At 43.6% G+C, this 20,131-nt stretch overlaps 1 protein-coding gene across 1 annotated transcript in view; it reads left to right on the top strand.

The window, feature by feature from the left end:
* E4F1 (E4F transcription factor 1) overlaps positions 1 to 15,876 on the top strand; it is a 36,231-nt gene extending 20,355 nt beyond the window's left edge. The window contains exons 5-13 of the mRNA XM_056534663.1: positions 300 to 420; positions 3,297 to 3,449; positions 4,447 to 4,589; positions 4,976 to 5,081; positions 6,297 to 6,514; positions 8,019 to 8,217; positions 10,794 to 10,951; positions 11,087 to 11,149; positions 14,463 to 15,876. Of these exons, the coding sequence (XP_056390638.1) occupies positions 300 to 420; positions 3,297 to 3,449; positions 4,447 to 4,589; positions 4,976 to 5,081; positions 6,297 to 6,514; positions 8,019 to 8,217; positions 10,794 to 10,951; positions 11,087 to 11,149; positions 14,463 to 14,495 (1,194 nt within the window). The 3' untranslated portion in view covers positions 14,496 to 15,876. The remainder of the gene's footprint in view (positions 1 to 299; positions 421 to 3,296; positions 3,450 to 4,446; positions 4,590 to 4,975; positions 5,082 to 6,296; positions 6,515 to 8,018; positions 8,218 to 10,793; positions 10,952 to 11,086; positions 11,150 to 14,462) is intronic.
* Positions 15,877 to 20,131: the final 4,255 nt, after the last annotated feature.

Here is a 20,131-nt window from a genome sequence, read left to right as displayed (position 1 = left end):
GGGGGCGTGACGGCCGTCACGCCCCCTTCCATAGACTTGCATTGAGGGGGCGGGGCGTAACGTCACACGGGGGCTTAGTTGTGACATCATGATACTCCGTCCCTGTGGTCGGGAGGTAAAACACGGAGAAACTCAGGCGCTTCCAGCAGTGCTTACAGGTGGATGCTGCATGCTAGATTGCGTGGGTCCCCAGCGGCGGGACCCCCGCGATCAGACATCTTGTCCCCTATCCTTTGGATAGGGGATAAGATATCTTGGGGCCTGAGTACCCCTTTTAATGGCTTCCTCTTTCTTCCTAGTGCACCATTCTGAAGGCTCACATGCTCACTCATAGCGCCAAGAAAGACTTTCAGTGCAAGATGTGTACAGATTCATTCAGGACTAAGGGCTCTCTAATCCGCCATATCAGGAGGCACACCGGTAAGGGACACAAGTCAATGGGGTCTGTGATTTCTGATACAATGGTCATTTATCAATTTGTCTAATACAAAAACTGGTTTGCCCATAGCAACCAGTCCCTGTCTCTGCTTTCAAAGAAATTTAAAGCTGAGCAGTGATTCCTTACTAAGGGCAAAGCAGGTAGTTTTTGTTTCAAACAATGTAAGTGTTAAAACATTTTTTAGGGTATCTATGTATGCAGGTCTCCAAACATTAGAGCCCCAAATTTTCTAAATGTTATGTTTTTTTTATGACCTGAACCCCTACAGGACACTCGATATACATGTGTGTTGCTGTGCTCTGGTACCTAGTGCACAGCAATTTGCTTTGTGGGTTTTCACGATCACCACATCTCCCAACACTGTGATCGGAACAAGATGGCTGCTGTCATAATTAGCCAGGACCTTATGGGTAATGACCGACCTCAGCGATATGATGTCTTGATCAATACTGATAACAGCATCTAAAGCCGCTCATATGGCTCGGTGAATGAAAAAAGCGATTTGTCTCCTAAAAGGGCGAGGAGGAACAAACGAAAATGACAAAATAAAAATTTGTTGTATCCTTATGTAGTTATCTAGGAATAGAAAAACAGAGTTAAAGGGGTACTCCGCTGCTCAGCGCTTGGAACAATGGGAGCTTGTGACTTCATAGCCCGGCCCCCTCAATGCAAGTCTATGGGAGGGGGTGTGATGGCTATCACGCCCCCTCCCATAGACTTGCATTGAGGGGATCGGGCGTGATGTCATGAGGGGGCGGGGCTATGACATCACAAGCTGCCAGCTTCAGTGTTCGGGAACAGTTTGTTCAAAAAGCTGAGCAGCGGAGTACTCCTTTAATTTCTTACAAAATTAGCACCACACTTGTCTCAGGTTGTGTGTGGTATTACAACTTGGCTCCATTTGATGGAACTGAACAGCAATACCACACACAACCTGAGGACAGAGATAAGCGCTCTGTTTTGTATGCTCTGTTCATTTAGAATACTTCAATGCTCAGCTGAGCTTCATGTTCACAAGTATGGAGGGAACAGGAGAGAGATCTGGCTAACAACAACATTATGGGGGGGATTCATCAACATCAGTGTATGGTAGAGCTTTTTTTTACCCCTTTCTGCTGCGTGTATTTGTCATTTACCTGCGCAAAATTTACTAAACTTGCGCACGGGTCTCTGTGAATCATGTGCAGGAATAGAATCCAGCCCATCTCAGCTCTTGAAAAAAAATATAAGGCAGACTTGTACGTGTGCTCTGAGCTGGTGTATATTTGCGCAAAAAAAAAATGACGCAGTTAATAAATTCATGTCTACAGGAAAAACGGCTCTACGGTACACCTGAAGGGTGACGTCTTTAGAAAAAGTTCCACCAAAAAAGACGCACAAAAAGAACGCAGGAAATATCCTTGCGCAAGATTTTGCGCAAGAAAATACACCTAAAATGACTCTATATAGATTGATGAATCCCCCCTATGTGTATGGCTACTGTTACACTATGAAGTCTAATGGTAGCCATACAGTAAAGGAGTTTAAGCATGAATGGGATAGGTATAAGGCTATCCTTCATATAAGATATAGAGATAGACATAAGACTATCCTTTATATAAGATGGAGATAGGTATAAAGTTATCCTTCATATAATATAGGGACATGGCATAAGGCTATCCTTCATATAAGATAGAGATAGACATAAGACTATTCTTTATATAAGATGGAGATGGGTATAAGGCTATCCTTCATATAAGATAGAGATAGGTATAAAGCTATCCTTCATATAATATAGGGACATGGCATAAGGCTATCCTTCATATAAGATAGAGATAGATATAAGGCTATCCTTCATATAAGATAGAGATAGGTAAAAGGATATCCTTCATATACAATAGAGATAGGTATAAAGCTATCCTTCATATAATATAGGGATAGGCATAAGGCTATCCTTCATATAAGATAGAGATAGGTATAAGGATATCCTTCATATACAATAGAGATAGGTATAAGGCTATCCTTCATATAAGATAGAGATAGGCATAAGACAATCCTTCATATAAGATAGAGATAGGTATAAGGCTATCCTTCATATAAGATAGAGATAGGTATAAGGCTATCCTTCATATAAGATAAGATAGAGATAGGTATAAGGCTATCCTTCATATAAGATAAGATAGAGATAGGTATAAGGCTATCCTTCATATAAGATAGAGATAGGCATAAGACAATCCTTCATATAAGATAGAGATAGGTATAAGGCTATCCTTCATATAAGATAGAGATAGGTATAAGGCTATCCTTCATATAAGATAGAGATAGGCATAAGGCTATCCTTCATATAAGATAGAGATAGGCATAAGGCTATCCTTCATATAAGATAGAGATAGGCATAAGGCTATCCTTCATATAATATAGGGATAGGTATGAGGCTATCCTTCATATAATATAGGGATAGGTATGAGGCTATCCTTCATATAATATAGGAATAGGAATAAGACAATCCTTCATATAAGATAAGATAGAGATAGGCATAAGACAATCCTGTATATAAGATAGTAATAGGTATAAGATTATCCTTCATATAAGATAGGGATAGACATAGGAATATCCTTCATATAAGATAGGGATAGACATAGGAATATCCTTCATATAAGATAGGCATATGGCTATCCTTCATATAAGACTAGCCTTCATATAAGATAGGACTAGGGACTATTCATGGCATTGAGAATATTGACCCAAATAGTTCTTGTCTCCCGACACATTCTATAGTTCTAAGTTCTTTTGAGACTGAAAATAGTAAAATATTGTATATACACCTTTTTATAGAAATGTTGTCTTATTAACTTTTGGTCTCCTGTTTTCTGTCTAGACGAACGCCCGTACAGCTGTTCAAAATGTGGGAAGAGTTTTCGTGAGTCAGGGGCATTATCTAGGCATATGAGGTCTCTCACTCCCTGCACAGAAAAGCTCAGCCACGTCCTAGGGAATAGCATCGTTCTCAAACGGGACGAAAATTCATCAGGTCTGTTCACTTCAGACTACAACTCTCTGCTTACATGTTAGATGGTATATTCAGTAGCTGAAAAATTCTGTACTTGTATGTGTATGGGATTTCTAACATTCCGATAAGGAATTACCGTATTTTTCGCCGTATAAGACGCACTTTTTCTTCCCCAAAACTGGGGGGGGGAAAGTCGGTGCGTCTTATACGGCGAATACACCCCTATCGCGGCGGTCCCTGCGGCCATCAACGGCCGGGACCCGCGGCTAATACAGGGCATCACCGATCGCGGTGATGCCCTGTATTAACCCTTCAGACACGGCGATCAAAGCTGACCGCCGCGTCTGAAGGGAAAGTGACACTAACCCGGCTGTTCAGTCGGGCTGTTCAGGATCGCCGCGATCTCACCGCGGCGGTCCCGAACAGCCCGACTGAACAGCCGGGTTAGTGCTTACAGGACACCGGGAGGGACCTTACCTGCCTCCTCGGTGTCTTCTCCGTTCAGGGATCCCCTGTATGGCCGGCGCTCTCCTTCCTCGTCATCACGACGTCGCGTACGTGCGCCGGCGTGCGTAACGACGTGATGGCGGCGACGGAGAGTGAGGATACCCGTCCGGCAGCAGAGACGTTCCGGAGCGACGGGGACACGGCGACAGAGCGACATCCAGGGCAGCGGTGACTGGTTCGGAGCGGCGGGGACACGTAGTATTAACTCCTGTGCAGTGGTCTTCAATCTGCGGACCTCCAGATGTTGCAAAACTACAACTCCCAGCATGCCCGGACAGCCAACGGCTGTCCGGGCATGCTGGGAGTTGTAGTTTTGCAACATCTGGAGGTCCGCAGATTGAAGACCACTATTGGATTCAAAATCTTTATTTTTTTTAGATTTTGCACATATAAGTTGGGTGCGTCTTATACGCCGGTGCGTCCTATAGGACGTAAAATACGGTATAATAAGAATTATAATTGTTTGTTTGTTTGTTACTTATTTATTTTATTTTTTTTGTCCTGATTTCAGTTTTGGTATCTACAGATGTCACGTCACATTTAGGGACAGATGAGATCGATGGCAGTCCGGTGATCCAACTAGTAACCGATGACAAGGGCAACCTACTGCACGAGATTCACGTCCAGGTGCGAGCTGTGGCTTTCAAAACAGGGGTGAGTAGAGATTTTCCTGTAAAGCTGTGGTCTCCAACCTGCGGACCTCCAGATGTTGCAAAACTACAACTCCCAGCATGCCCGGACAGTTAACGGCTGTCCGGGCATGCTGGGAGTTGTAGTTTTGCAACATCTGGAGGTCCGCAGGTTGAAGACCACTGCTGTAAAGTGTCAAATCAAGTCTCCCAATCTCATGATGCTGCCATTGTCCTACAGACGCAGCCACGTGGTAGTAGGTTTGTTTGACATTTAGGGAAGATGGAGACAGAAAGTAGTCAAACATTGTCTTTTATTTATTATTTTTTATTTTCTGGATACATTGCACGGATAGTAATAGAGAGTTGCACAGCATTAATGTTTTTGCTATCTGGTTCTGTTCTCAATAGATAGATGGTTTAGCAAACAAGGACACAGAATGTTTCGGATGTCCTCAGTGTGGGGAAATTTGCAAGAACAGCAACTCCTTGAAGGTCCATCTGAAAGGACATGAAGGTAAAGTACAATGCACAGTAATGCTTTTAATAGCTCATCTAAATAACCCCCTTTAAAGGGGTACTTCAGTAGAAAAATGTAATCAATTAATACTAGAAAAGTTATACAGATTTGTAAATTCCTTCTTTATAGATATCTTAATCCTTCCATTACTTATCAGCTGCTGTATGCTCCAGAGAAAGTTGTGTAGTTCTTTCCAGTTTGACCACCGTGCTCTCTGCTGCCACCACTGTCCGTGCCAGGAACTGTTCAGATTAGAAGCAAATCTCCATAGCAAACCTCTCCTGCTGTGGACAGTTCCTGATACAGACAGAGTATAAAGGAAAAAGGAGGAGAAAAAAACAACGGGGCGCTCCCTAGTGTAGTATTTCTGGAATAAAAAGTAAAGGTGCAACTACCCACCACCAGCACCCAAGGTGACGCACTGACCTTAAGTGGATGTGTAGAGAGGTCAGTGGGGCCTCTGATGTGTGGTTGAGGGTATGCAAAGGTAGATTTGTCACAGTCTGCTGCTCTCACCCCTTTATTCCGTGTTCCCAAGGGAGACTGCCAGGACTACACAAAAATTATATTTGTGGACCTGAGGAAGGCGCGAGTGTGCGCCGAAACGCGTTGTCCTGTTTTTTACTTTTAGCTTCTTTTACCAATAAAAGCTAGTCCTGCATAAGTGCCGGCTTTATCTCTGTTTCATTTGATTCCCGTCGAGATACAGTAGCGCTCTCAAAAAACCCTGTATTTTCTATACCCTCCATAGATAGACAGAGGTGTCAGCAGAGAGCACTGTGGTCAGACTGGAAAGAACTACACAACTACAAATCTGTTTTAACTTTCTGGCACCAGTTGATTTGAAAAATATTTTTTTTTTTTTTTTTTTTAATGGAATACCCCTCTAAAGTGTTAAAAGGAAAGCTTTTTCTGCCTCTATCACATGATCATTAGATCAGTGGACCTCCAGATGTTGCAAAACTACAACTCCCAACATGTCCGGATAGGTCTCGGTGCTGAGACCCCCACTAATCAGGAGAATGAGCCGGAAGAAGTGACCGTGTAGTTCAGTCCCGGCTCTTTCTTCGGAGCCGTAGGTTCTCTGCACTGAGACTTCACCCCCCCCCCGCCGATCAAAACTTTTGACATGTCTCTGTGACGTTTGAGAGTTTTTTTTGAAGAAAAAATTATTTATAAAAGAAAAAAGTTGACAAGGCTTTGTCTTTACAGGCTGCAAGCTATTTCGCTGTGATCAGTGTGGTCGTGAATTTCTGAAGGCTCACATGCTCAAGAAGCATCAGGAATCCCATGGCAATGTCCGGAAATACAAGTGTGGAGAATGTGGGAAGATGTACAAAACGGTAGCACACGTCAAGGGCCACATGAGAGTGCACTCCGATGACCGGCCCTACCCCTGTACAAAATGTGGGAAAAGATACAAAACTAAGGTGAGAAGAGGCCGGATATGTTCCATGGGCTTGGTCACCGTTGTTACATCACCCCACGCCCCCTCAATGCGAGTCTATGGGAGGGGGCGTACGCCCCCTCCCATAAACTTGCATTGAGGGGGCGTGGCCTTGACATCACGACCCCGCACCTAACTTTTGGAACTAAATGTTACGAAATCTGGGGCAGTGGAGTACCCCTTTAATGACGTCTGACGATGCTTATAATAGCATTTAGAGATACTTATCATCAAGCACATGGCCTTTATTGTGAATGGTCTGATCCTGTTTTATCCGTCTACTGGTGTTGATGTTCACTGTAATGTCTGTGATAAGGAGGAGACTTCTAAAAATAAGTGTCCGAGCTGGGACCCCGCAATCTCCTTCCAGGTGCCATGAATTTCACAAAGAAGTGGTTGACGCTCCCTCTTCATGCATGTCTATGAGAGAGGCAGAGGTTGCGTTGTCCCAGTGGTCAGACCCCCGCGATAAGACACTTATCCCCTATCCTGTGGATGGGGGGGGGGGGGATAAGTTGTTAAGCACCAGAGTACTCTGGTGGAAAATAATTATTTTTTTAAATCAACTGGTGCCCGAAAGTTACAGATTTGTGAATTACTTCTATTTTAAAAATCCTTATCCTTCCAGTACTTATCAGCTGCTGTATGCTCCACAGGAAGTTGTGTAGTTCTTCTCAGTCTGAAGACATAGTGCTCTCTGCTGCCACCTCTGTCCAGAGTAGGATAGGTTTGCTATGGGGATTTGCTTCTACTCTGAACAGTTCCTGACACAGACAGAGGTGGCAGCAGAGAGCACTGTTGTCAGACTGGAAAGAACTACACAACTTCCTCTGGAGCATACAGCAGCTAAGTACTGGAAGGGTTAAAGTTTTTAAATAGAAGTAATTTACAGACCTGTATAACTTTCTGGCACCAGTTAATAGACTGGTTTTCCACTGGCGTACTCCGCTGCTCAGCGTTTGGAACAAACTGTTCCGAACTCTGGAGCCGGCATCGGGAGATCGTAATGTCATAACCCCCCACTTCATGATGTCATGCCCCGCCCCCTCAATTGCAAGTCTATAAGAGGGGGCGTGACGGCTGTGAACGTTGAGCAGCGGAGTACCCCTTTAAGACTTGCATGCCATTTTTTGGGGGGTTAAAAAATAAAAATCACATAAGACCTAAGAAATTGATTTAAATGGAGGCATTTTTTCATAACCAGAAATATTACGTATTTTCTAAGCATTCCTTAAATCAATAATAAAAGCGATAAGAAATGTAGTGGATGTTGTTCATTATATGTTCTCCATTTATCCGACTCCTTTCCCCCTTCTTGTAATGAACACTTACCTTCATTCCAATGCTACAATCTGACTTCAGAGAGGCAGAAATGAGGATAAATCTTTATGTACAACACAGGTTTAAACCTCCCGTGAAGTTCCATATGTTTTTGTTTGTTTTTGTTTTGTTATAGCTTAAATCACAAACTTTTTTATATGTTCCAGAACGCTCTGCAAGTTCACATACGGACCCACATGGAAGAGAAGCCTTATGTATGTCAGTACTGCCCTCATAGCTTCAGGGAGAAGGGCTCTTTGGTGCGGCATATCAGGCATCACACGGGCGAGAAACCTTTTAAATGTCCCAGATGTGGCCGAGGGTTCGCCGAGCACGGAACATTAAACCGGCACATGAAAACCAAAGGTAAATTTATATCTATAGCAAGGATACTCTACAGCGTCATTGCAGCGTGTTTCATTTACATTAGGTCATGGGCATAAAAATGATGTAAAACGCACAATAAATGTTGAGCAAATCATGTAAACCAGTGTTTTTTTTTTTTTTTTTTCTTTCTTTGTGGGGGGCATGTTTGTAATAGTAAGTCTGCCCCGATGTCCATAGGAATAAGGTAGTGTTTTGAAGCAGTGTTTTCCAAACAATCCGTCTCCAGCTGTTGCAAAACTACAACTCCCAGCATGCCCAGACAGCCTTCGGCTGTCTGGGTATGCTGGGAGTTGTAGTTTTGAAACAGCTGGAGACGCGCCACTTGAAGTGACTCTTCCATATACCTTGTGTTTTAATGAATTCTGCCGCTGAAATTCTGCTTTCGGGGTTCTCCAAAAAAAAACATTGAATATGTGTTTTCAAATTTGGCAGAATTCCAGAATCCGATTGAACTCAATGGGGTTTTGAGCTCACAGAAATTCTTCAAAAAATTCTGCAGCAGAATTTCCGCTGTGTAAACGTAGCCCTATAATGTCAGGATTCCTATGTCTGCCATGTTTATTGCACAACAACTTAAGGGGAAACCCCCAATGGGGTGCCCTAAACAAAGTCCCTCCCAACTAAGATATAACTTTTATTGATATGAGTTAAAATTGAATATAAACTAAAAGTGCCATTAGCAGATTGTCCACTAGATGTCAGGACCATTAGCCACCTAGACCTTTCTGATGAAGCTGGGGTTCCAGTGAAACGTTAAAGGCATTGGCTATAAAAGTTTTTGAATAGCAGTCATACAGTCTCCCTATTAACAATCAATTCCTTAAAGTACTGGGGTACCAATTTAAAATGTAACTTTTAATAATACTTGATAAAATGTGTAGACACTAGTAATAAATAATAATAAACACCTCTAAAGTGCATAGATCACCATAATTGATAAAGTAAAGTGAAAATAGAAAATCCACATAAAATCTCAATAATGTAATGCACATAACCCGATATTGCACTTGCACATTCCTGTGCCCATATGCTCGTAATAAATCATGAATTGCCAGTTCATCAGCCTTATATACTTAACATGATCATAACATTCAAGCAATATGATGCATAGACTAGGGATTAATTGCACATATACCCAACCAAAACTACACAGATAATGGTAATCAGTGTGGGGGAGATACCCAAAAGCAGTGGCTTTTAAAGGTATACTGCTGGGAAGCCGTGTGTATAGCTCTCCCTACGTTCCCTATCAATCCCTACAGTGTAGTGCAAGAATCCCTACTCTATACACACCCTAGCTGTGTGGCACGTAACTTGGGCACTCGCCCTAGAAAGGGCGACCCCCGTGCCTCAGGAACCTGTAACCTACTCTGTACCGTCCCTGATTTGATACACAGTCCTAAGGTGCATGGTGCTTGCTCAGTGCAATAAACCTGACTGCAACATGTCTCCTACGCAGCGTTTCGTCCTCACCTCAATAGCGCTAAAAAGCGGAGGGGCCATACTAGAATAGTGCACCCGGTATTGCCAGCATGGTTGTTAGGGACATTATAGGGAGACTGTAGCTGTGGTGTTAATCACTGTGTGGTCCTGACATCTAGTGGACAAGCTGCTAATTGCACTTTCTTTTGTTTATATTTAATTTTAACTGACACCAATAAAAGTTTTATCTTAGTTGGGAGGGACTTAGTTTAGGGCACCCCTTTGAGGGTTTCCTCTTAAGTTGTTGTGAAATAGATATTGCCCTGGTACCTCTTCTTTTATTTTTTTTTATTTTTTTGTTTAGTTGCCATATTTATTGCTCACTACGGACTACTGTATAGTGACCAGAATCTGCTGTCAGGGGAGGAGCAGCTACTAGTAAGATTTCATTTGGGTTATTACTATAGTAGAAGTTTCCTATACACTTAAGTGTGAACGGAAACTCTGCCATAAAGTACCACTACTTTATAACAATATCTACAATTCTCTGGGTCACTGACTGTCACACATTTAAAGGGGTATTCCAGGATTTTTTTTGTGTCTGTACCTGTGTTTGATGGATGGTCTTGCAGTTCTTACGTGATCTTTACCCAGGATGTTTATTTTTAGCAGCATACAAAATGAGTTTCCTCGGGCCTTTCCCAGATTGCAGTGCAGCCCCAAGAAATTACATCACAAGTTAGGTGTTGAAAGGGAGTGTGTCTGTGCTTCAGTGGGTGGAAGGGAGATCATTCTCCAAAGGGCTGCAGGGAGTTGTTGCAAGCACAGCATGCATGGAAGGGAGCCTAGCTGTGCTGCAATGGGTGGGGTGGCTGACGTGTGGGAGGGAGATAAGTAACCCCCCCACCAATCCTGGGGATTGTTGCTGGAGGGAGGGAACACAAACAGGAAATAGCCAGTTCACACAAACAAGCCAGTAGCTTGATAGGGGTGAGGGGACTCGGGGACACTGCTGTTTACCACCAGCACAAACACGGATCCTTGGTAAGCCTGTCCATTACTGGCTGACATGTAAATACTATAGTCGCCTTATGTTAGATAACCCCTTTTAATATGTTTTTTTTCTCGTTTAGGTGGCTGTGTGCTTCCTCAGCATATTGGAGACCAGACAGCGACTGAAAACAGCAATAGCTCGGAAGCCATGAGCAGCCCAACTGCCTCGGAGGAGCCGCACACCATGCTGGTAGAGTTCTCTTCAGTGGTCGCCGATACTCAGGAATATATTATTGAGGTAATGACTTGTGATTACGCGCCATTGAAACACAATTTAGAAGTTTTAGTAGCTGCAGTGGCAGGGAGTGATGGCACATGTCTGCCACATATTTAAGTTTTAAAGTGTTTTTGTCTTTTATCTCCTTATACACAGACTTCTGAAGACATAGAAACCAGTGAGGCCGCTGAGATGCTGCAGAGTACAAGAGCCCAGGAGGTTAGTGACGGACATAATTTCAGCTGTCAGGCAAACGCTTATTCACATAACCTATTTCTTCTGCCCCCTGTATGCAAGCTTTGCTTGACTGAGCGTGCGTGTATACTTAAAGGAGATATCCAGTGCTGAAAAACTTATCCCCTATCCTAAGGATAGGGGATAAGTTTCAGATCGCGGGGAGTCCGACCACTGGGGACCCCCGCGATCTCCTGAAGGGAGACACGCCCCCTCAATACAACTCTATGGCCGAGCCGGAGCGCTGCCTTCCGCAATCTCCGTCTCTGCCATTGCGATGTATAGAGGGGGCGTGTCGGCCGCTGCTTCGAGCAGTGGACAACACACACTATCTGACCAGCGAGCCGGGGCCCCGTACAGGAGATCGCGGGGGCCCCAGCAGTCGGACCCCCCCACAATATGAAACTTATCCCCTATCCTTAGGATAGGGGATACGTTTTTTTTTTTTCCAGCACTGGACTACCCCTTTAATGGAGAGGGGGAATGAGCTGCTAAGTCCTTTGGTGGTGCCTTGTCTTTATGAAATCCAAAAGGCCCAATCTTTCTTTCTCCCACTGTCTGCTGTTGGGAAGAGTCGGGGCACCCACATACATGTAAAATGGTTGGCTGATGTTCATCTAATGCAGTGTTTCCCAGCCTCTGGCTCACCAGCTGTTGTAAAACTACAAGTTCCAGCATGCGCTGACAAAACGAATGGCATCCTAGGAGTTGTAATTTTGCAACAAATGGACAGCCATGTGTTGGAAACCACTGGTGTACGAGATCCTTTCCGGTCATAGTTTCCATAGACAACAGTAGAATGAGTCCTTACAAGAAGATATAGGATGCCACCATCTCAAAATTAGGTTCATTTGTTATCTGCTCTGATGAAGCTGCCTGATGTGATGTAAGGAATACCGTTGGACAGTGTTTCCCAACCAGTGTGCCTCCAGATGTTGCAAAACTACAACTCCCAGCATGCCTGGACAGCCTTTGGCTGTCCAGGCATGCTGGGAGTTGTAGTTTTGCAACAACTGGAGGCACCCTGCTTGGGAAACACTGCCGTAGAAGGAACAGTTCCGCTCACAATGGCTCTGCTCTCCAATTTGCTCTATAAGCCGTATCCATACATTCAGATGATGCACACGTCTCATATCACCATAGGGAGTGTACAGCATTGATTTGGGGCTCCTAAAGTGTCCTACCTGAATATATAGTGCTAACCTAGTGCTCCTGGTCTGCTTTATGTAGTTTGCTGTTTAGCTCCACTAAGTGGAAATCTTCATTTGCCTCATACAACTACTTTCTAAAGAAATCTTGTGCTTTCTTTTTTTTTTTTGTAATAGGTTTATAGGAGATTCTTTCAAATTTCAATGGATGGCGTAATGGAGACTAGAAATCACATTTCATGACTAATCGCAAAACACCGCAAGTCAGGGCTTAAAGGGGTACTCCACTGGCCAGAGTTCGGAACATTTAATGCAAGTCTATGGGACCCGTCCGATAGACGTGCATAGAGGGGGCATGATGTGATGTCACGAGGGGCATGGCCTCTCCCCCCCCCCCGCAGTGTGCACACAGGCCTTCCTTTACTATGGCCAACCCGACATGTTTTGTCGGGTTGTGCGCCAGATTCTGTCGCATTGCTCCAGAATTGGAAAAAACCCGACTAACTCACCATTTTGCTAAGAAAACCCAAAAAGGGCGTGACCGTGGGAAAAGGGGGTGTGGTCTCTGAAAAGGGGCGTGTTCTCGACATTTTCACACAAAAAACAACATATTTGCTAAGGTTTCCAAAATGTGGTTTCGAATATGTGGTGGATTTGAGCAGAGGAACACCCCACAGATCAGAGCATGGGTAAAAAAAAAAAAAAGCTAAATGTTGGGAAACCTTAGTAAATACCGTGGAAAATAAATTGTAGGGAATTAAAACCCACAATGAAACCTACACAACACTCTTAGTAAATAAGGGCCACAGTGTTCAGAACTAAATGTTCCAAACGCTGACCAGTGGAGTAAAACATTCTGGGCTGGTCATTAGGCCCGTGGTCTATGCACATGGGAAATTGGCCTAAGGCTGCATTCAGAATGGTCATTTTCCATATATGCCCCCAGAACCTCAAACTTGATCTTATGCAAACTATATCCATATCCTATACCTCCAATGTACACTGCAAACCTAGTTTGTTTCTACTCTGAGTGCATTCACACGGAGTAATTCACATCTCCACTGCCCATTGACTTTAATGTTATTTCTGCTGTCCTGTTCACACTGCGGAAATTCTGCTAGCGGAATTCCGACGCTGGATTCCGTTCCGCTTGAAGAATGAGCATGTTAATTCTTCAAGCGGAATCCGCGAGCAGAATCCAATAGAAGTCAATGGTAAAAAAAAAAGATCCACCCGACATCGTTTTCGCGCGGAATTTGCATGCAATTTGCGCGGAAATGGCTGAAAAACCCTTCACTTTTCTCCCCCATTTCCGCGCGCAATTCCGTGCAAATTGCATGCGAATTTTGCGTGAAAATGAAGTTATTCTTTGCTTTCGTGCATTATGCAACAGAGATATTGGCTGATCCTTTATGGTCCCTCAACTTACAATGGCCTAAACATACAATAGTGCATAAGAAGAAGAATGAAAAGTCGTCACTCACGAGTTTCCAATTCAGCAGATTTTTATTGCACAATAGTACGTACAGTTCTAGGGGAGACGACGGATGGTAACATAGGGGGGTACCTCAGAGAGGCGACACCAGTGTTTCGCACTTAGTATTGCTTCGATGGGCCCGTCGAAGCAGTACTAAGTGCAAAACACTGGTGTCGCCTCTCTGTACCTGTATTACTTAAGTGTATGCACTGACTGGTGTCTGGTAGCGCCCCCTACAGTACAGGGAGGTATTACATGTTCTGTACTCTTTACCTGTGCCAGGGTTACCTGCTCCTTTGGACACCATGTTACTTTTTTAGGACACTGTGTTCTGTACAGGACCCTGAAGAAGCTCCTTTCCTCTATAGACAGTGATTACAGCTCCCAGCAGATCTTTATTACTTTTATATGTAAGGACTTGCTTAATCTATATCAGTTATCTAATTGTTTTTCTTTAATCCTCACTTTTTCCTATTTTTGGATGACATTTTAGAGGCTTCAGAACCAATTACCAGGTTTCCATAGAGTTATGGTTTCAACTTACAATGGTCGTCCTGGAACCAATTAATATTGTAACATGAGGAACCACTGTATATTAAAAGAAATGTAAATATTTTTTGTTTCATTTTCTACATTTCAATGTTTGCTTACCAAGACTTTTATGTCTCTACAGGTTGACGGCCATATTCTGAATGTAGTACAGTAGTTGGTTAGCAGCGCCAGCCCAGGACAGCAGATCATTGTACAAAATATGACACTGGATGACACTACTGAGCCCTGTATAGAGGAAGTCCCCACTACAGACACAATAACCATAGCTACCCCAGAATCTCTGACTGAGCAGGTCGCCCTGACTCTGGCTTCTGCTATTGGAGATGGAACAATAATTGCCAATGAAGTTTCTCCTGTGGAGGAAGTAATAGTACCGGAGGATGTGGAACAGGTCGGAGAGTTCGTCATAACGTCACATGATGGGGAGGTGGAGGTGCAGACGGTTATCGTGTAGCCGCTGGTCACCTTCTGTGTGATGACTTCGGATTAAAACAGGAAGCCAAAATTGTACACTGGTCTGCTGTAATGAACAAGACAACGTCATACTCCAGCCTCTGCTAGGTGGCGCTGTGTCTCAGGTCTATTGGCACAAACACAAGTGACTCTGCAGACTGACGGAGGAGCCCAGAGACGACCCAGACTGTAGTATTAATACGTCATGGGTTAGAGGTGCTGGGAAGAGTTCTTGGTGCTTTTCCTCTTAAGCTACTGGTGCATTAAAGCGACTGTGACCTGTATATTTTATTACACATAGGTCAGGGTTCTAGTGATGAAGTGGTAAGCTCGGAGTAATGCTGGTGCCTTTTGAGCTTTGCACTTGTATCCTCCAGTCACCACCCCGTATAGGACGTCGTATCTGGTCTGTATTTCTGTGGGTAGCTGCGCCCCAGATCCTTCTCACATTGAGAAACCTATGGAAACTAAATGGCTATGCTGTGCATGGGGTGTTGTATATTACTGCTCCTACACCGCATCCGGCAGAGAAACCTTCCTTAGTCAGCCACTTCACCGCTCCAGCTTTTAGCCTGTTTTAGGTGCTAGGGGAGTACGGTTACTATCGGGAGCACTCTCGCTTCATAACTGGCCATTAGGACCTGCGTGACTAAACAATAAGCTGCACCCTCCATTCTCCAGCATTAATCCCGTCAGTACATACGAGTGCAGTTGTTAGTTCTAGTTCAGCGAACGGCCTCTGCAGTGACATGAGGAGTGTTTTACGTTATCGAGTTTTAAAGCCGACCTATTGCCTGTGTATAAGTCGCGTCTGCTTGGTTGACCAGAGGTTTATACCACTCTAGTCTATGGCTCAGAGGTTCTGAGCAGAAGACATTCCCCCTTTTTTATACGCTAAGCATTCCTTGACAGGGCATTAAAGGAGATGTTAAGAAACAGACGGCCGCTTGGACAAGGGATCAGCACTTCACCTGCAGTGAGAATGTGTCTGCTGTGGTAAGGGCAGCCAATACGGAATGGGTTTTCGTTTTAGTATTGATGCTATTTGCTAGAATTGAGCGAACTTACTGTAAATCGGCGAGTAGCGAACCCCACAGCTCGGCTGGTGATTACTTTAGTCTGCGTAAATTAGTTCAGCTTTCCAAGGGCTCCAGTTGCCTGGAAAAGTCCAGGGTGACAGCCTTAAGTCTCCTAGGTCTGTATCCACCTTTTCCAGGCAACTGGAGCCCTTGGAAAGCTGAACTAATTTATGCAGACTAAAGTAATCAACAGCCGAGCTGTGGGGTTCGCTACGCGCCAATTTACTGTAAATTCACTCAACTCTACTATCTGCGCTTATTTATGCCACCTCAAACGGAGTGATCTCTAATAGAAGTCATTAGAGATGAGCGAACTTACAGTAAATTCGATTCGTCACAAACTTCTCGGCTCGGCAGTTGATGACTTTTCCTGCATAAATTAGTTCAGCTTTCCGGTGCTCCGGTGGGCTGGAAAAGGTTGATACAGTCCTAGGAGACTCTTTCCTAGGACTGTATCCACCTTTTCCAGCCCAAGGGAGCACCTGAAAGCTGAACTAATTTATGCAGGATAAGTCATCAACTGCCGAGCCGAGAAGTTCGTGACGAATCGAATTTACTGTAAGTTCGCTCATCTCTAGAAGTCATCTCTGCAGAGTACACTGTTAGTAAAACATTAAACATAGGTTTTATGCATATAAAGCTTAAAAGGGTATTCAGAGTTAAAAAGAAATAAAGGTTTTCAAATCAACTGGATTTGTAAACTACTTCTATATGAAAATCTTAATCCTTCCAGTACTTATCAGCTGCTGTATGATACAGAGGAAGTTGTGTAGTTTTTTTTTTCCAAGTCTGACCACAGTGCTCTCTGCTGACACCTCTGTCCAGGTCAGGAACTGTGGTTCGCTATGGGGATTTTCTCCTGATCTGGACAGTTCCTGACATGGACAGAAGTGTCAGCAGAGAGCACTGTGGTCAGACTGGAAAGAACTACACAACTTCCTCTGGAGCATACCGTAACTGATAAGTACTGGAATGATTAAGATGTTTATATAAAAGTAATTTACAAATTTGTATAAATCTCTTGTACCAGTTGATTTCAATTTTTTTCCTTTCGGGGTACCCCTCTAAACCAGTGTTCTCCCACCTATTGCAAAACTACAAATCCCAGCATGCCCGGACAGCCGAAGGCTGTCCGGGCATGCTGGGATTTGTAGTTTTACAACAGCTGGAGGCACTCTGGTTGGGAAACACTCAAGTTTTATATGACCATGCATAAATTCTGCAAATTTTAGTTTCAATTCTTAAGATCTCTGTATGCTGTCAGGGAATAGAAACATTCTTACAACCATTTTTATTTTTTTATTTTCATTTTTTACAACCAAAGGCTGAATATGTCCGATCGTGTCGGGCTCACAAAAGTGTAAAAAAATAAAATAAAATGATCAGCAAAGATAAGTGAATCTACAGAAACTGCTGGCTCGGCTGTCGATCTGTTTACGCTGCATAAATTATCGCCACTTCCGAAGTGCTTCGCTTGGCCGGAAAAGTCCAGGATTTTTAGCAAAATCTTATAGGACTGTATCTAAGGTTTCCATGCTTTTTGGCGCAGCAATATATGCAGACTAAACAAATCGCTAGCTGAGTTGTGTCCGGTGCGTTCCAGGCGCGATTACTGTAGTTTCGCCCATTTCTCTTTCTCCATATTGGATTGGAAGGAGTCAGACTACCCTGCACCACAGCCAATCGGCATTGTAACGGTATGTTCACCCTGTGGAATTCCGCACAGTGAACATTAGCATCAGTGTGAATGGGTCTTCCGCGAGACCCGTTCCCACACTGCGGAATTTCAGCGGCGGACAATTCCGCCGCTGAAATTGTTCCGCGCAAAGAAAGAACATGTTCATTCTTTTCGCGGAAGTCCGCGAGCACTGCATAGCCGTCGGAGGTGATGGTGCAGTGCCGCGCGGTCCTGCTGCCAGGTTGAATCTCCGCTCGTTGAATTCAGCTACATATCCATAGTGTGAACATATTCTCTAAACCTGTAATCTCCAACTAGTGACAGGTCAGGGTACTGCAGCCTTGTTCGCAGTCAAGTGACAGGGATAACTCCGCACTATTTTGAACCTTGTTTAATAGGTACAGACCTGTAATGAGGCTTCGGCACTCACCCAAGTGGCCGCGGCCTCTTCAGTCTGCCGATTGCTGAAGGAGTCGGACCCCCATCTAATATCGATGGCTTCAATTTTAATGTTCTTGTCACTTTTAACAAACGCTTCACATGTCACATAATTTTGGATCGGTCAAGGGCACCTCCCCCAATTTTTAGAACGAGCTGGGAAAAGTGTGCGGCCAAGCTCACTGCGTAAGGTGGACTTACAATGGAGCCTGTCGCCTTTAGTGAAGAGGATAAAGCAGCGAGCCAGCTCTAGCGATCAGCGGGGGTCTAGACCCCCGGACCCTGACCGATCAAAACATGTGTGAGTGATGGGTCAAAAGTAATTTTTGGAGTGACCTGTAAGATGTCCAGACCTATCAAAAGTTTAGATTGCACCAAGTCTCACTCCTGAGACCTGCTGCAATTGTTACTGTATGGCAGCGTGTACTTCACTCCCCACTTTTTTTTTTTTTTTTTTACTATTTCTATGGCAGCACAGTCCAACCAGGGTGCCTCCAGTTGTTGCCAAACTACAACTCCCAGCATGCCCGGACAGCCTTCGGCTGTCCGGGCATGCTGGGAGTTGTAGTTTGGCAACAGCTGGAGGCACACTGTTTGTGAACTGTACCGTAACACCAGGGTGTTAGACCTCATTGGGGTGTAAAAAAAGAATGTTCCTGTTCACTGACTGAGAAATTGATAAGGTCGGATTTCCACTTTTTTTGTTTTCTAGCAAAAACACCCTCCAAAAAAAATAAAAAAATACAATTCACGCAAAGCAGTTTTTCAGCGACAAAACTGAAACAACCAGATGTTATCTAAAAAGGCAAAATAGGGAATTATAAAAATTCTCCTCTAGAATTCTTTGAGAGGCAAAAAAAACGCAATGTGGGTTTAACATGTAGGAATCACATGATTATATGAGGACGTGAGTTATGAGAAAACCGCAGGGAGGGAGGGGGGGAACGCATAGACTTATACCCACTTTTTTGGGGCGAAAAAATAATTATTTTTGGGAGTGAAAAATGACGGCGTTTTTTTTTTTTTTTTTTATTATTATTCCTTTTGGCTTTTTTTTTTTTTTTATTTTATTTTATTTTTTATTTTTTACAGGTAAAAAAAAAAGCATGCAAAGAAAAGAAGTGGAACCCTAGCCTAAAGACCTAAAGGAATTTCCGAGTTGAATCCGGCGGAAAAAAAAATTCAGCTCAGAAATTTCGGTTCATCATCCTCCCGTTGTTTTCAATGGGATTTGTATAGAACTTGTGCGCGCGGCAGAATTTAGAGACAGCGCATGTCTGAGCGGTCCTAGTGCCGGCTATGCACAGAAAAGTTCAGAGGTGGATGTTCCGCCGTCTTAATGGGCGCTAATAGTGCCGAACTGAAACTAAGTTTGCAGAATTTAAATAAAACTTAAAAAAAAAAAATTATCTATTAAAATAAAATTTTCAAAAATTACTTACAGATTTGTTTACGTAAAACCGAAAACTTGCACGATCGCTGACCAGTGGGCAGATGGATTACTAGGTGACTTATCCCAATAGGGAATGTTCAGATATCGTTACTAGAGTTACCCTTTAATTACACAAGACCTGATGATTGTAAGACAGTGACTGCCCAATCCAGTGTTTCCCCAACCAGTGTGCCTCCAGCTGTTGCAGAGCTATAACTCCAAAGATGCTGGGAGTTGTAGTTTGGGCAACAGCTGGAGGAACACTGGTTGGGGAAACAGTGGTGCAGACGATAACTGGATGGTTAACGTAAGAGAGAAGAATGAACAGAGAATACTTTTAGCTATTTATTCCAAAGAGGAGTGAGTTTGTATAGGCCAGTGAACCCCCACATCCTGTGGCTAGAGCAGTGTTTTCCAGCCTTAAAGGGGTACTCCACTCGTAAATTTTTTTTTTTTTTTTTTTTTAAACAACTGGTGCCAGATAGTTAATCTGTATATTACTTCTTCTATCTAAAAAAAAATCTTAATCCTTCCAGTACTTATCAGCTGCTGTATGATCCACAGGAAGTTCTTTTCTTTTTGAATTTCCTTTGTCCGACCACAGTGCTCTCTGCTGACACCTCTGTCCTTGTCAGGAACTGTCCAGAGCAGGATAGGTTTTCTATAGGGATTTGCTCTCCTGCTCTGGACAGTTCCGAAAATAGACAGAG

The sequence above is a fragment of the Hyla sarda genome, chromosome 8 (assembly GCF_029499605.1).
Source record: "Hyla sarda isolate aHylSar1 chromosome 8, aHylSar1.hap1, whole genome shotgun sequence".
Classification (NCBI taxonomy): Eukaryota; Metazoa; Chordata; class Amphibia; order Anura; family Hylidae; genus Hyla; species Hyla sarda.
This window is presented reverse-complemented; position numbering and strand designations above follow the sequence as displayed.